General features: G+C 30.4%; 1 protein-coding gene across 3 annotated transcripts in view; it reads left to right on the top strand.

The window, feature by feature from the left end:
• LOC118192603 (synaptogenesis protein syg-2-like) overlaps positions 1-16,774 on the top strand; it is a 367,366-nt gene extending 350,592 nt beyond the window's left edge. For all 3 annotated transcript variants that reach the window (XM_085827019.1, XM_085827023.1, XM_085827027.1), the window contains exon 8: positions 911-16,774. In XM_085827019.1, the coding sequence (XP_085683145.1) occupies positions 911-996 (86 nt within the window). In that variant the 3' untranslated portion in view covers positions 997-16,774. The remainder of the gene's footprint in view (positions 1-910) is intronic.
• Positions 16,775-18,512: the final 1,738 nt, after the last annotated feature.

Below are 18,512 nucleotides of genomic sequence, written 5' to 3'. Positions count from 1 at the left end.
GAGTTATGTTTACAAAATTTTCACAGGACTAGTTTCGATGGTTTTACCGAACCACCATCCTCAGCTGCAAAACCGCAAATGAACAAGCAATGAATCTTGTTCATTTGCGGTTTTGCAGCTAAACTTAATTTAGCTTTACTTAAATTTCTGAGATATATGCAAAGTAGTAAAAGTGTGGGATATTTATGTCCCAGCCCCCTGGCACTCCTTAAACTGCTTAAAAATGTAGGTAAACTACTAATGGTACTTTAGTTAATTGTAAAAAAAGGTTGTTCTACTTTTCTGTATGTTAATTTCTACTGTCGTATTAACTGTGAATTAACCGTGGATGGACTTTCCTGGGTATTGTTAATGGGGAGTTTATTGGTACATCACATTTTATCATAAAGAGAAAGCGAAATCAGTCTATATTTGTCCAAGAGAACATTTTGTGCAATTCCTCGCTAAGAACGGTTACAACTTTTGACAAGAAAAAGTATTTCGTTTTTTAAAATTCTTTTATCGGTTATACTATATATTTGTCTTTTTCTCACACACACACACACACATAAAAAAAAAAAAAAAACCTCTTCACAGTCTTTCCTCGTAATTATTTCCGGATAACTTTTATTTTTTTTTTAATTCTTGCAATACATTCCGAAATCTTCAGACATCCATAAAGAACTCGTTTTGCATTCTAGGATGAGCAACCACATTGACGAAAGGCTGGAAGAGTGGAAAGAGATAATAAACGTTTAGGTTTTGATACCGAAGTGCCAGTACCGCAATACCGGCACCAAAATGGCGCGATAGAAACATCATGGACCAAATTAATGTTTGTAATAAAATACAACTTTCATTTAAGTGCTTATTTACATGCATTTATGAAACTGAAATTATAAAAATTCTAATATCAAATTTTACTTTTCAGTGACCAACAGAAGCACGAGAAGCTACACTTCAATGGACGTTCTAAATATCCTTTTAATCATATTCATGCTATGCTCTTCGCTGTAAAAAACCTTGGGAAAACCCAACTATTTTTACCCTATATGTGTGAAAGTGAGAGACAAATATATCCCAGTGTCTTTCAGAAGTCTCAGGCAGACCGAATCCTATTAAGGATATTTCTGTTTCCGTTTAAAAGCGACAGGGATTGAAGTCGTGAAGATGGAAATGTTCGGAAGCCATTTTGTTCAACGGAAATTACACAGAAATACGAGAACTATATTGGGTTGGATTTGTGAAGGATTTCCAAGCTAGTTTGTTTTTAGAAGAATTTCACTCTTTAGAAAACAAACTGTGGTTTGTGGAAGAAATGTCTGTGGAGCTAAACGAATACTTGTAAATTCTTCTGTCTCTAGACTTTCTTCTGAACTGAGCCTACTGTACATCTGACTGTGAAAAGCCTCATATGGTTTAATATCATATTTGGTGTTCTGTTGCTTGTATTTTAAGTATTTTTTTCTAATACAGAAATTTCGCTGCCTGGATAACTATGGATTTTTTTTTTTATGTTAAAAACTTGTCTTTTAATTGTAGATGCTGAAGATGGAAGAAAAGGAAGATATTTACACAGTGATATGATGTATCAAATCATATTCTACGCATAAGTAATTAATTTTCATTTTACTGAAGATTAGCAGGTATAAAATTGATTATTTACATTGCGCTCAACAAATGTATTATGTGGTTTAATTGTAACGCACAATTAGGAAATATGGTAATGTAACTTGCATAAAATGTCAGGATTCGAGAAAGCATACATATTTTTGCATGTTTAACTAATTTATCATTATTTTTGAATAAAAAATCTTTTTACCCTCATTATATGCACTATTGTTAAACTAAGGTCATAAATATTTGAACATTCACTGACTCTAAACCTATTTACTGGACTCATCAATTCGTTATTATTTCACTGGCTGAATTCTATTGTGAGTTTATATATTGTATTGTGGCATTTTATTTTTCAAATTACGTGCTTTTCGGTTACTAGAGTTTTTATTATTTCACTTAGTTTTGGGATTAAATTTATGTAATGTTTTAATTTCAGCAACAGAAGAGACAATTTACATAGGTAAATCAATATTTGAAAATTTAATAATTTAATTTCATTTTTTCTGTAAAATGGTGCTTAAAATGAGGATAGAAAATAATCACTATCGTTGATACGATATTAACTTTCTTACCTTACTTTAATTTTTTTTTTTTTTTTTTTTTTTTCAAAACAGCATGCAAAGCATTCAAACAGGCAGCTGTGAATATTTCCTTTTTCTCATACACATGTCATTCACCGCAAATGTTTCAAACGTGTGTGCATTGTAAAGTACGACCCCATCAGTTTTAGCTTCGTTATTTTTGTATTATTTCCGCAGTCTTGCTTTCCACAATGAAAGAGTATCACCAGTTTTCCTAACTTTAAACAAATTTCGAATGAATGTAATAAAAATGTTCGATTAATCATAGTCTTAATTTGATATTCATCATTATTCTTCATTTGAAATTCATCATTATTCTTCATTTGATTCCCTGATAAGATCTTACAGTCAATTACTATATGCAATATATATTACGCAGAAAATGTGTGAATGCCCCGCGCTTACTTTCTTCGTACATTTAAAAATTTAAAAATCTATGGTAAGTAGTTTTGGAAAGCAGAGAATTTCCTTGGATTTTATTCCTGGTTAATAAAAGAAAATTAACAATTTATATCTTTCAGTTTAGCTCATTTCTGTAAATCATTCAAAATTTTAAAAATTCTTATTTTCAAAATAAATAGAGTTCCATAAACTAACCTTTGGTTTACAAATGATTTTTTTCTCTTTTTTGTCTTAACTACCTTTACTGCTTTAATTTTTGTACATTACATTATGTGAAGCAGCTGGTTTAAATTTAAAAAAAAAATCAAAGCTTTATTTATAATAAGGAATATTATAAAAATAATAATAGTGAGAATGGAAATGAGATATCATTGACGTCACTCAGAATGTAGTTTAACCAATTTCATATTTCGTTTTGCTTTAACAATATCATTAAAATAATTTACTACACTTCATTTGATATTTAAAAAAATATTAACGCTGAATTTTAATTTTTAAATTCAGAGTCAATTTTAAATTCAGCGTTTAATTTTTAAATTAAGTCTTTCACATCGATCGATTTCAAGATACATTCCTTTCAATCCTCTGAAATGAAAGTATTTACGAATTTTTGCAGTAAATAAATCTTCCCCTATTTAAGAAGTTAAACTGCGAGAGAGTTAACAATTGTCTACTTAACTGAAGTGATTTCTATCCTTTAAACCCCTTGAACCTAACACTTTTCAATTTTGTCCTTTTAGACAGCTTGCAGTAACGGCTGTGAATAACATAGGCATGCAAATTATCCGATGCCAAGACGTTAAGTCGTCAAATCACCGGCCGTAAAACTTACCCCGAGTTGTTCCGACAAGATAACCCCATTATAAGTATCGTCGAGCCAGTGCAACGTACCCGAATACAGCTTTGTGAGGAAGATATTAAATGGACCACCAAGACCTACTCAAGCCACCCACAGCTTCATGGTGGGTCCGTAGCTGCTTCCCCAGAGTGGGAAACTGCTGCTCCTCTACTGAGCAGAGGTGACCCTCAAAGGAGCGGTTCTCAATAATATTCAGATTACATCGCAAATATGAAAACAAGAAGAGAAGCAATGGAGCTAAAAAAAAATAGGTTCTTTCAAATTAGGAAGATATGCAGGCAACGACAAAATGATTGACAGTATGTTCAGCAAGTCCGGAAAAACGATGAACCATCCATTAATAGGAACGGGGGAAGTACATTAAGCCTCTCAGGAGACTAGCAGATTTTCGGTTATACGAGTACTTGGGCAATTTCCACAGCGAAAGGGCTGAGCTTATCTCTCATATATTTTTTTATAATTAGAAGTATATACAACAATAGCTGTATTATCGTAATTTTTTTCTGAAAGACTCCTTCATGCAATCAATATTTTGTCAACAGTGCCCACCATAAAATCTAAAAAACATTAGCATTTAATGTCTACATACTTTTAAAAAGACTTTAATTTCAGAAACAATTAATGGATGTTCCGGAGAGACGTTATTGTTTTTAATAAGAGATTTTTGTCACTGAAAATTAAAATCAGAATTTGTAATCCAATACTGGGTAAAAGAATTTTAATTTATCTCTCCTGTTAGAAACGTTAACAATTGTCTACTAGAATTTAAGCAAAACAGGTAGTCATTTAAAAATATTTAAATAAAATTTTTCGACCAATTTTATTTAATCATTAATGTAAAAAAAAATAAAATACGTTTCTAGCACGTTATCGTATGTCGACGGAAAAATGCCTAATATTAGTTATTATGTACGCTATGGCCTGCATGAAAAATAAAATCTTTTGGTAAAAATTAGTAGCATCATATAGATAAGAACTATTTCTCATATTTCCTTTTCTAATTTTAAAGCAACATATTTTTTAATATTATAATAGTTCTGTTTTCACATAATTTTACATTCGAAATTGAAGTTTAGAAATAAAGTCTCTAGGTTTCAGAAATGAATTTTTTTTTTTTTTAATTTCCTTTTACACTATAGTTTTAATTTTATCATTTCTCAACAATAGATATTACTTATTTTACAACAAAATCCTCCTTGAGATGTTCGACTGCAGTTTAAAGTTTTTAGAGCGCGAGCTTTTTTACTCGGTAATTTTAAAACTCTTTATATTCAGAACACAAAATAAACAGGAAAGCATCTCAAATGCATATTATTTAATAGTTTATTTTTAGTCTTCTGTAAAGAAGTACAACATAAAAAGCTTTACACGCTTATAATACCATGTGTTACAAATAGTTGTTACAATATTTTTGAAAAGATTTGCGTTTACGAGAAATGTCGTTTCGGTATGCTGAAAAATTTCATTTTCTTTATTTAGAATTTCAGTTTATTGTTTCCTTCAGTGTCTGATAGCTCAAATTCATTTTCATGTAAAGCTTTATCGAAACAATATGGATTTATATTTGAGAGCTTTTCAGAATATTTTTCCTTATTGTCCTACTTTACGATACAGAAATTAAGGTGATGCACATATGTTTTCTTAGAAAAATATTTTGGAGCTTTCAGTTTATTGTTACGTCCCAGAAATTGTAAACGCTTCCCAAAAATAAAATTTTAAGTAAACATTAGGTGAGATTAATTATTTTTCAGTGCAGAAGATTACATTGTTTCAGTTATACTTTTGTATCGCATGTTTGTGAAAGTCAATGAGCTGCAAAAATGAGATAATCCTCCGAAGTAACTATAAGCAATGCTATAATACTTGTAGAGTGGATTTGGAAACATAATTCAATCTGCATACCTACAAGAATGAGAAAATAAACATATTTTCTACGTTGCATCTTAAAACAAAGGTGAACATTGCTGAATATGTTTCCGAGGAATTTTGACTAACAATTAATGTATAAAACTGTAACTTCTACACGTTTTTATACATTTATGCATATATAAAGATACTTTTGATATGATGATGTAAATCCCGATGAGAGGTGCTGCCTAAAGCGTATATCCATCTGTAGTCATGGCCGGCTGAACATTTCATTATTCTTGAGGAAGCATTCTTCGATAAAATTTACTCGATATAGTTCACTGAATGAAAACCACATGCCCATTCTTCAATAATCACGACTGCATTTTTCACGATTTATAACGATATATTTGATTTAAGAAAGAAAAGCTGTGAACTACTTATCAGTAGGACAGACAAACTGAGAAGAATATGCAAATTATAATACGTATGTTAGTAAAGTTACAGCTCTGCTTGATTTCCGTTGGTTGAATAAGGTGTTAGTTTGAAGAACTGAACTCTGTTTGGCCAAACGCATATGAGTCCATGCAATATGAACATTATATAAGAATTTTAGGACAGCGTTTAATTTTGAAATGACGCAGTTTTGGAAGCTTTATTATAAGCAGGTTACTATTTTCGAATAGAAAAACGAGATAACCAGACTAAAGAGGAGACTTAACGGAGTATTGAAAATTAAAGATAAAATTTTGTTTTATATTTTCTTCATTTTACATTTATTAACACGTACAACGCTTTGAGGTTTAAGCAGCGTATGGAAGATTAAATATGCGATCTAAGAATTTTTAATACAATCAACATAAATTCGAAAAAATGATTTTATAAATGGAAAACCGCAGATTGAAATTTGAATTCAGATTCCTTTGGTAGTTTTAGTTAATTCCTACTTTATTATAATACGAAAAAAGTATAAACATTTAATATTTATCCTCTTTGATTAAAATTAAGTAATAAAGCTAAATATTTTCATTTTAAACTCTTGTTCTGATAGATAGCAAGGTTCTGTTTCACGGTTCAATCTTAATACTTCCACAATCAGTTTAAATTTCGAGTAATGAGTATATTTCATATTATACAGCGAGATAAGTAGGTAATTTTGTCTTTTTTATATCTATTTTACATCATAAGTAATAAATAGCAAGAAGAAATTTTATTTAATTTATTTTTTGCAGAAGACCTAGGTAAATAACATTTGTATACTTTTATTTAAATAATTATTCTAATCTAATAATTATTTATAATCTGCTCTAGTATACATATTTTTTTTTTTTCTACTTTTATTTGAGGTACGGCCCACCAGCGGCCGAGCGGTAAAGACGCTGAACACTGGTAGTTCGGTCCGAGGTTCGAATCCCGCGAACGGGCTGGCTGCATGGGCGTTTTCGTGGTTTTCCCCATGTGTAACGTGTATACGAGCCAGTTTCCCTTAGAAAGTCCTCCACGAAAGGCATCCCTCCCCTTAGGCAGATAGCCCTAGTGTGCTTTGCCATAATTAAATACACCAACACCAACACCTTTATTTGAGGTACTGCCTTTCGAGTTTTGAAAGACCATTTCCGCTCCGAAATATATGATTTACTTTATTTTATGGAAATTCCAACTGTATATTATAAATGCTGTGGCAATTAGAAGAAGTCTTTTATATTGCGTATCAAACGCAAGCAGATGAAAGAGTGAATTAAAAGGAATCTTTAAGAGGCATTAAAATGTATTTGGTAAACATATTTTAAATGCTCAAGGCTTCGAAGATAATTACTCGACATCAGAGTAAAGAAGATGATACAAATTCGAAACCTTCATTTATAACATTTAAACGCAAACCAAATTAAAATAAAATGAGTGCTATTTGAACTACTACAGTATTTACATAGAGCATGAACTTCAGAATCAATCAGAGCAAACGAGGAAAGCTAGAGGTGAATTAGATTTATCACCTATGACTATACTTTTAAAGATAACAGTTCTTCTTTTTGGTTTTTATATTCTATAGCGATTTAATACGCTCCATAAAACCTCGCGTTTTTCTGAATGTAGAAAATTTGTAGTGTTTTTAGCATTAAACGTGTTTTTTTATCATAAAGCCCTTATTGACACCATATATGTGGGAAATATGCTAATTTTATAAAGCCAATAGATACCTCATGCCTGTTAATGAAAATAATTGCAGCTTGTTTAAAACTCGCTAAACGTATTTTGACAATTTGACCTGAAAATAATATAAAAATAGTATATTGTAATAATTTTCTTAGAGTGATTTTAACAAGCAATAAATAATTAAATGAAGAATTCCTCGCATATTGGCGTAACCAAACTCTAATTAAGGTAGCAATGATTAAAATGGAACGGCTCGAGAAACTCGTCAAAAGACAAACTGAAGGTGAAACCGAAATCATTAAATTGTACGGCTGGACCTGTTTCGCAAGACAGATCTTACTTCTTTCACATTAATTTTTCTACCTGGCGATGGAGAGAGTTGTCAGAAGGCAAGGGTACCAATAAAATGAAAAATCTCTGAATTTCTTTAGTCTCCTTTACTCGATTCTTTAACAGCTAGCTTATGTTGGTAGTTAGTAAAATCAGCAGTTACCGACGAGCAAAATTGATTAGCCTAATGAAGCTATTAAAACTTATTAACGTGAAATATACTAATAAACATTATGGACTAATTGTCTTATTCTTTCCTAAATGATAAATGAATAAAAATATTTCTGTTTAAATACACTACGGTTTTCAATTAAGCATTTATACAAGTTTTATATCAAATTAATTTCTCAAATTCTGCCAATAATATTATTAATTATTAAATATTTAAAACCTTAGGAATGAATATATTTTTATCGCAGTTTTAAATGTGTGTGTGTATTGAATTATGGCAAAGCACACGAGGGCTATCTGCCTAAGAGGAGGGGTGCTTTCGTGGAGGACTTTCTAAGGGAAACTGGCTCGTATACACGTTACACATGGGGAAAACCACGAAAAACGCCCATGCAGCCAGCCCGTTCGCGGGATTCGAACCTCGGACCGAACTACCAGTGTTCAGCGACTTTACCGCTCGGCCGCTGGTGGGCCCGCAGTTTTAAAAGGTAATTTATTGAGCTTCTAAGTCTTTTAGCAGGCAGCTGTTTAATAGGACACACACCTTAATTTCTCTAAATAAATTTTTAATTTAATTTACGTTTACAGTATTTTTAATTCATTTTATAATTCAATTAACATTTCTAATTCAGTATTTCTCTAAATTTGCTTTACAACACAGCGTAACGTTGAAAATTGAAGCATGAATACTTACTACTTGTATATAACGAAAATGAGAAATTACTTTAGATTATTATTTTAATAACAGTGTTTTAAAATTTTATATTTAAGTACGTCAAATATTCATGATTTCGTGAAGAACATTAATTCTGTATTTCGGTATTTCCGATTACGTATCATCCAATACACAGCAGCAAAAAAACATTTCAAGCAGTAGATTATTATTTCAGGAAACATTTCCTCTGAATTCTTTCGATTTCAAATTCTCCAAAGCAATCACGTTTGCCGAATGCTGAAAAACTCGCTACTACCAGCGCTTGTGAAATTTGTATTCCTCTGGATCGTTATAAATGCTTCCTGCTCCTATTTTTTCTGTAGAGCGTTCGAGGTGGGATAAAATACATCTAGAAATCACATTTCGATTCTTTAAATTGCTATCGTGTTGGAGAATGCTTGTTGCAATAACCAAACCTAACGTGCTATCTGCTTACCATTTTGAGTTTGCCATTTTATAGAAAATGGGCCTTAGGTGACGCATTTGCAACACTCTCCGGTGATTAATTTTATCCCAACTTCTTTTGTGATTCGCATATTGTAAGACATTTCTATTTACGTAAGGATTTTCTTTATTTTGGCTTGCTTCTAAAGCTAGTCAAATCAAGATGTTCTGAAAATAAATTAGATAGGAATTAGTTTTTAAAAAAATTCTGAAGGGATTAAGATTTTAAAGGTCACCTAACGTATTTTACGTTCACGCTCAACTTGAAGTTTACTAGTCTGCAATTGCATTCACTCCATACATACGCAATCCATTTTTTTCTGTCTTTTTAGCTTTATTATAAAGCATCATTATCTTTGCACTTAACGCAATATACAGTTCAACAACAAAATTTTAAAAAAAAACTTAAAAATCTGCATAAAAGCATGTGTTTACAATTGCAGATATAGTGTTGAGTGTTGGTGTACTTTTTCCCTAGACTTTCCTCGGTTTCCTCTATGTTCAATTTTCTTAGCAAGATGGCTTGACAAAACATTTTTTTATCAAACTTTATTGATTAAATATAACGTTCTTTGCACATATGCCATATAAAATTCAATTCAACAGCAAAATTACAAAATATTTGAAAGCAGCACATCTTTAGAGTATTCGACATATAGTCTTGGCAACTGCATAGAAAAATGTTTTGTTCCGTACAGAGTTGTCACATCCCGCTTTCAAATCGATGCGTTTGATAATAAAAAATCAGTTATAAAATATGAAAGTTTTATAAAATATGAAATAGACAATAAAATAAATTCCAAATTTCGGTTTCCAGTTGCTCATATTCGGGCGGAGAGCTACGTTATTCAAAATTTGATGGCTCTAGGTAGCATTATTTTTTCACAGTGAGAGAAAAATACATAAAGGCAGATTTTTCATTATTTATTTTTTTTAAATCAAATACAAGGCGATAATACTTAGGGGCAACAGTTTGAAAAGTAATACAACGCTAAGTACTATAGAGATGAAACTTTTGGGGCAGTATTTTCACCTTAAAGATGAACTTATAAAACATTTACAGCTGACCGAAATAAAAAAAAACAGTTTAGAACTTTTATAAAAATCTCAATTATGTAACTCTAAAATCAAATAAAATTTTACTTAGGTGTTCTTTTATTGCAAAAATGTTCTATACTCAAATTCAATTTGAGAACACGTTTTAGCATTTGGTAGATTTATATGATTTCCAGAATTTAAAGGCATAACGTAAGGAAGTCTTCCAATTTAAAAAAGAATGCCGTGAAAAGAGAAAAACTATTGATACTTTAAATTTTATATAAATTTATACCGTTACTAATTACGTCTGTAAAAGCGAATTAAGCTTGATCGAAAATGCTATTGTTAAGATCTCTGAGACTTAAAAATTCGTGAAATTGTAGAAATTCTACATATTAGGATTTAATTATATCCTGCATCTAATGAAATTAGATTTTTTATGGTGATTTGTTAAGGAATAGGGTTATTTTTGTCTGTCACTTTCATATGTTCTCATTAGTAAAATCTCTGATAAACTGAGTTTATGATGATGCATCAAGCATTCCAGTTTTTGAAAGGTGGATTATTTAGCATACGCTAGTTATTTGTTCAAATAAATATACTTGATTATTAAACTTTTTTATAGAAAGATTTCTTAATATTTAGGCAATCCCATATCACAAGGTTAATAAGATTCTAAAAAATGTCATTTTATTTATTTTTTGTTTTCCAAAAAAATGCAATGCAGAATAGAGGATTAGATTACAAAAATCAAGAGCATTCCACAATTGTCCTTTATAACTATTAGAAATATGTTTATTTAAAATATTAATTGGTCTATTGTATTAAAATTAAATAATACACACATTTTTCCTTTCCTTGATTTTACTATTATTATTTTCTCAAAAAAATTGCATTTATACTTAGCAGCTTAGTTCATGAATTATATTAGAGCGAAATTTTGCAGAAGAAACATATTATATGGGAAATGCCTAATGTGCATAAGAATCCAAAATTGATTCATTGAACAGAAATGTAGAATTCCATTTGTTTTTATAAAATCAGAAAAGGCAGCTTTGCATCAAAGCTGGGATAATTTAGTTTATCAAAATATAATCTTGTATATATTGTACATTATATATAATTATGGTATTCATCTAATGTATGTGTTTTTTATTCTCATAAATAAAATATCTGCATGTTAAATGTATTCTTTCAATTTCTCTAATTGTGAAGAATTTTATTTTCATTCACAATATTTGCAATGCTTAGACAAGCTACAGTTTGTGGTTAAATAAAACATGTTGACGTTTGCCTCCCTTACCATAAATGTATTATTTTATGAGCACAGTATAATGAACATGATTTGTCATACGAAATTTTAAGAACATTTAAAAAAACTTGTATTTCTGTCAAGTTAATTAAATCTATTTTACTCTTATATTAAATTTATATGTTATTTTGTTTATAATTTTTAGCTTCATAAATATTATACTGTATATTGGTCACATAAGATTTATCGTATATAATGTACTTCATATTGGTCACATAAGGTCTTTCCTAAAAAAAAAAAAAAAAAAAAAAAACTAATTTTCATGCTTTTTTATTTTTTAATTTCTCATATAAGCATCGTAATTTATTTCATGAGTTTAAAGTTTATAAACCACGCTAAATCGATAGAATGAACAAAATAAAACAAAGAAAATTGAGCGTCAAAATTAGCTTGAGCAGTAATGCATTTAGCAGTTTATATTTCATTGCCCTTTTGCCTTCTTTAATTGTTGATCAGTTAAACCTCCTTCCAACATATGTGTAAGTGTAAGAAAATATAAATTTCGAGCAGTTGCCACTAGAACCTTGGAGGTTAGAATACATAGAAAAAGCCTTCTCCGTATATCTTGTGGAATGAAAACGAAACCATGAAACGTCGCGGTGTGACGTCACCATTTATCATTGCCGGTGCCTTAAACGGACTACTGGGTGACGTACATTCTAATTGGCGTTCGTTTACATGTTAAGAACTCATAATTGAACGTTTATAAGTCTCCGGTTCTAATTTTAATATTTAATATAAAAGATTTTCTACTTATTATATAGAAAAATTACATGGATTGAAAATAACGTTTTCAAATTTAATGAAATCAGGGTACATGAACACGATAAGTCTGGACGTCATGTTCATGTATCTTGATAAGTCTGGACGTCATATTGGTAACATTTCCTTGGCTTCAATATTGTGATGGCGTGCTTAATCTATCTATTCTAACATGCATGAGTAGAATGACATCGTTTTATAATAGAAGAAAATGAAACAGCAATTTAAATTCGAATGAGCATTTTCTTCTTACTTATAAATACGAGTAGATTAATGTTCAGATTTTACTTTCCTTTTTTATCTATAAGATTGTGCATGTACATTTAATTTTCTTTCATTATGGAGGACGTCATTGGAGTGGAAAACTGCTCGTATTTCGCAATTCTTTTTCTGCGTGTGAGGGAATTACTTTTCGGTACAGCCAAAGAAGATGGAATAACGTTGAAATCGCTCAAAACTTTGATTGTAGGCATTAAAATTTAACAAGAATATAACATAAGGTTAATTTTTATCATTGGATTTTTGTTTCATTTCTGCATTACTAATACGTAACTAATATTTGACTCTCCTTTTTTAACCATTTAGAAATGTCTACAAGGCTGAAATAATAAAAATGATGCTAAAACGTTTTCTAACTTGATTCTGTGAGACTGCATTAGAAGCAACTACATTAGAAGAAAAAATGACAATGAAAAAACAATTTAAATACTTCTAGCTCATCAAAAGTCTCAAATGTCAACATAGTTTAATGGGTTTTTACTTACCTAACTGTCTTAGGTTTTACTTATTATAATCTGCTTAGGTTACACTTCGCAACACTTTATGTTGCCTCCATGTCTTCTACGCACATAATCGGTTTTATACTGCGTTACATATTATCTCACTTTCGTAAGAGTATTTTGCTTTTTCTATTACCAGTGAATATAAATAAAGAACGAAATTATATATCTTTTTCTCAGCATATAAAAATATTTTTAAAAACTCGGTTTAAAAGATTTTTCACTTAAAGGTCAACGTTCTCGAAAATTCGGAAGCTGAGGATGACAAAATTATAGCCAAAAAATGAAATCTAAAACTTTCAGATTTTATATTACGCTCAAACACATACATACACGTTTCGAGAGCATTTCGGGTAATGTACGTTTAGGCTAAAAACATTTAAAAACAGCATATCTTTAGCATTTCCGATAGACAGTCTTCGGCACTGCAGAAAAAAATATTTTATTCCGTAGAGCGCATTGCCGCAGCTCGCTTTGAAATCGTTGAGTTTCTTAATCAAAAATTCGTTAAAGTTTTACAAAATATGAAAGAGATATTAAAACACGTTTCTGTATTCTAATGTCGGGCTTCCAGGGGCCCATGTTCGGATGGAGGTCTATGTTATTCACAATTTGATGGCTGTAGTTACTGTTTTTTTTTTCCACAATGTGAGAAAAATACATACATTCATCCAGATTTTTCATTATTTAATTTCCTTAAATATAATATAGGACGATAATTTTTGGTGGCAACAATCTGAAAAATGAAATGTACATTTATTTTATTGATCCGGTGCGCTAATGGCCTTTAAATATAAAATTTTGAGACTAATAGCCCTTCTGGGCTAACGCCCCTTTCGGCTAAAATTAAAAAATATTAAATTATTAATTAAGACAAAATATTAAATTATTCAAATGGACATGAAATTGTTTTGAAGCATATTTCGTAAATATAAACACAGTAAAATAGCTGTTTTTGCTTTGTATAACCGCGATACATAATATACATTCACATTTCTTTACCATGCATTCTGCTGTCAAAACATTTGTAAATGTTAACTCCTATGTTAAAAAATTTTGGGGAAAGCTTTTAAAGCAGTTTCATTTGAAATATAAAAAATTATTTTTCAATCATCTTCGAAATAACTTTCATTGCAAAATACTCACTTGAGGGTGATGCGATAACGTGTTGCATCATACCAAAAATTTGATAATTAATATTGCGCGACGGATTGACAGCTTTGAAATATAGAAGTGTTTCTGAGTTTCCTAGAATCAATGGTAAAATGTCTCTTTCGGTGTCGGTCCCTTCTTTTGGACAGCTTGAATTGACTCAAAATATTAAGCTCATAGTATCTTTCTGACCAGAGAGAATAGTGGACTCTAAAGGAGAGAAATCTGGCAATAAATATGGTTGTGGGTGGTATTTGTATTTGTTGTGGGTGGTAAACAACTGGTATTTGTTAAAAAAAAAATAATTTTTGCTCAGACGCTTTTTACTCAAAAACGGTACATCAAGGATTATGTTCTTTTAATTCTGCTTGTCCTTCAAAACGAACAACATTTTTCGAATTATGTTACTACATACATCTCTTCTATGTATAGCAGGCTAGTATCCTAAATTCATGCTTTTTAAACAGATGAGTAAATGTTTTGCTTTACATGCAATTTAACTTCCAAAGTAGTAAGCAAAGAATCTTTCTAACAAAATGCAAATCTATTTCAGAAAATATTGTAACTCATTTTAATTTGAAAAAAAAGTATTCCAAAACGTTTTCATTAAAAAAAAATCCCGTTATATCCATTTTACATGCTAGTAAATCCATGTAAACGTTATTGTTTGGATTCATTTCTTTGTATATTTACTATTATGAATTTCTTGATCATTTGTGTGCTTTCTGTTTTGAAATTCTGTATATTATTATTTGTTAATTCTCATAAGTACTTAAAAGCGTAAATGCCCATCAGGTGAAAAACTTTCTTTCATGACTAATTGCTTTTATTCGACATTCTGAATTTATGATTAAATTTCACTAAATAAGTAAGTAAAAATAAATATGTTTCAGTAAATAACATTTAAGTCTAATAAATTAAATTTATTCTTATGCTACATATTTCAACAAAAGCTAATTTAATTAAAATGCAATTCAGATTTTTTATACAATCTCTTAATTAAATGATTAGCAAACTAACCAGACACAAGAAATGATATCTTACACGGTTCTCGTTATGACATTCGTACATACATAAGGAAGTGAATAATGACTTCCTTATGTATGGTTTGAGAAATATTTTGAAATAGATTTCTGTGTAATTTAATAAACTTTAAATGAAGTAATTTCTTCAAATTAATAAATACACTCTGTAAACATGATTAACTACGTTTTTACATTCGAACATCTAAATACATAATTAACGTTGTTTTCAAATTTATGTTTCTTGAATCCCTATTTTGAGATGGCTAACTAAAAAAATTAATGTTAAAGTATCTCAGTGAAATTAAATCACCTTAAATTAAAACAACAGAGGTCAAATTAGCAGGAATATCATAATGAGTACATGTGACGTATATTATGTGCTTGCAAGTATCCAAAGATCAGCTTTCTTGAGAGAAGGAAACAAATATAGTTTTTAAAATTATTCAGGCTTATTTTAAATTCATGTTTATGATTAGATAAATTCAAATTTACGTCTATATTAATTTAACGCCCGAAATTTATATTAGGTATTTTAGGAATGAGAAATTTACCTTCAGCATTTTATTTCTGTGAAGCTTGTGGATATCATCTAAATAATGTAATAAACTTGGCTGTATAAATAAATTCTTTAAGAACTGAATGTACATACAATAAAAGACTGTAAATAAAAAAAATAAAATATGAATTATCTAATGACATATGAAATATAAGTTATTATTTGTATTATATCAGCTAGTTTTTCAAGTTAGTACACTTCCCTTCTTTAATTACTCGGTAGCCATTTTAACTTTTTTATGTTACCATCCGCATAATCATTGCATTTGAATAAGTACAACTGTACATTTTTCAGCTCAACTGGTCCTTGAACAAAAAGGGAAGCATCGTCGTTATTAGAACTTCACGTCTAAATTTTTATTCAATAGTTAACAACTAACACACTACAATAAAAATGGGAATTTTTTGTTTAGTATAAACAGTAGATTAATATATGTTTAACATTCTAGGCATAATACACTGTTTTGTTTTCAGTTAAATAAAATACAAAACTGAAAAATATAACTAAAAGACTATAAAGGCCTTTAGAATAAACTCGCCAGATAACTACATTAAGATTTCCTTACATGATAAAATAATATATAAATGTCATACTTTTGTTTATACAAAACATAAAAGTAATAATACATAAATGTACTTCATAGTCTTTCGAAATTCATAATTATTTCTGAGGTTTACCTATGTCAATTTCCTTACCCTGTAAATCAGCAAAATATTTTACAATGAATCTATTGAAAACGCCTCGCATAAATTTGCATGTTTTAAAGCCATGTTATTTCAAGGACCATTTGCAGTTTTAAGGTTAACATAAATGTTGTTTTACTAAACGTTATAGGCTAAAGATATACATAAAAATTTTGAATGATAAATGATGAATAACTTATTTAATTTTTTTAGTTTACCCCTGTAAATGGCTACATTCACTGTAAACTCACGAACTGTTGTGAAGTGAAAGTTATTTTTTATAATGAATGGTTTCTGTGCAATCATGCCAAAGTTCATGTAAAATGTATTCTGCTGATTTCAATAAAGCTCAATCAAATGCTTCTGTATTCTTAATTCGAACAGAGTGTCTCAGGTTGTGTGATTAAAATCCTTCTTCGCTATGACTTTACGTAAGAATTATTTTTTAACTTCTACCTAAAAGTAGTGTTAGTTGTTGAATATAAAAGCCTTCAATAGAATAAGATTTAAGGATGTATTTCTATGCTCATCTTATGGAAATATCTTACAAAAATATTTGTACCTATTACAATTTGCTTTCAAATATATCATAGGACGTCTATTCTCTTCGTTCCATAGGCTGTTGACGTTGAATTGTCCACCCTTAAAACCTTCAATGCCGCATTTTCCATGAGTACAAATACTGGCGTTATAGTATAAGTTTACCAATGAAACAGCGAAAGCAAAAGTTTCGAAGAGAAAACTAAATGAGGGAAGAGAAATCTTCTCCTTAAGGCCCACCTAATGTGATCACCTATTGTCCATGGTTATTTTGCTAACATTAAACGAATGATGACATCAAATTATGAGAAAAGATATGCTTCAAAATTACAATAGAATTTAATTATTTGAATATAAATTTAATTAGAAGCATAAAAATAAGTATCTTCTCAGCATTTTAAATAATAAAAAGTTATTACCAAGTATCCAAAAAATACCGCTGGAGGGAAAAGTGAAATTCAAACAACAGGTGTCGGCAACCCTGTTTGGATGACATCAGATGTTGAATTTCCGCCAACTGCCGGTTAGTGCAGTGCATGTCAGTGTCAAGGGATATTTTATGGTCGTATTTACTTTGAGTTGAAAGTGGGAGCAGTGCTGTAGAAGCTGCTGGAAATTATGCTTCGCATTGGAGAGGCATCAGTGAGTGAGCGCATAGTGCGAAAGTGTTCCAGACTATTTGCATCAGGAGATGAGAACCTCCAACACAAGACTTTAAATGAGCGTCTATCCACTATCAAAAAAGCCTTGCTGAAGAAAGACATTGTGGCGTAATCTATATCAAACATGCAATGAACTTGCACAATAGCTTGTAGTTTCGGAGGAAATCATTCGATTACATCTGCACAAACTTGGGAAGACCTAGAAACTCTTTAAGTGAGATCTTCATGTTTTGTCTGAGGAAATCAAAGTCCAGCGGCTCACAATTGCTCTTCGCTGTTTTCTCGCAACAAGAAAGTCCCATTCCTGGAACATATATATTGACGTGTGATTAAAAATGGGAGTTATTAATTAAGCGTAACAGAAAACATCATAGTTCATCCCCTGTTCCTGTGGCCCTTGCCCCGAAACAAAACATTCATCAACAGAACTACGAACTATTATGTGTTTGGTGGACCAGCGATTGTATTAAACAATTTGAATTTATAGAGTGGCAAAACCATGTTTTACTCGTCCCAGTTGCAAAAGGTTTCAGCTGTACTGCCTCGGAAGCAGCCAACACTAGTCAACAGGAAAGGAGTGATCATTCTTCAAGACAAGTTCAAAGAAGTCATTCTTCAAGAAAAACCCAAAGAAATGCTCAACATTTTGGTTTCAAAGTTTTACTCCATCCTCATTTACTCCTCAGACGTCATTCCATTCAACTATTCCTTGGTTTTTGGCATGCATAAACATTTGGGTGAACAACAGTTTTAAAATTAACGGTTGATGTCACGCAGGCCATAGCACAATATTTTGGCTCTAGGGACAAGAACATTTCACATATGTAGGATTTAAAACCTAGTAACTCATCAGGAACATCCTATTGAAGCTGAAGTTGATTGTTTCGCTAAGAAAATGCA

Source organism: Stegodyphus dumicola, chromosome 1, assembly GCF_044657685.1.
Source record: "Stegodyphus dumicola isolate Sdum_Otavi_A_Nest chromosome 1, ASM4465768v1".
Classification (NCBI taxonomy): domain Eukaryota; kingdom Metazoa; phylum Arthropoda; class Arachnida; order Araneae; family Eresidae; genus Stegodyphus; species Stegodyphus dumicola.
Note: the sequence above shows the minus strand (reverse complement) of the source record. Positions and strands in the feature narration are given on the sequence as shown.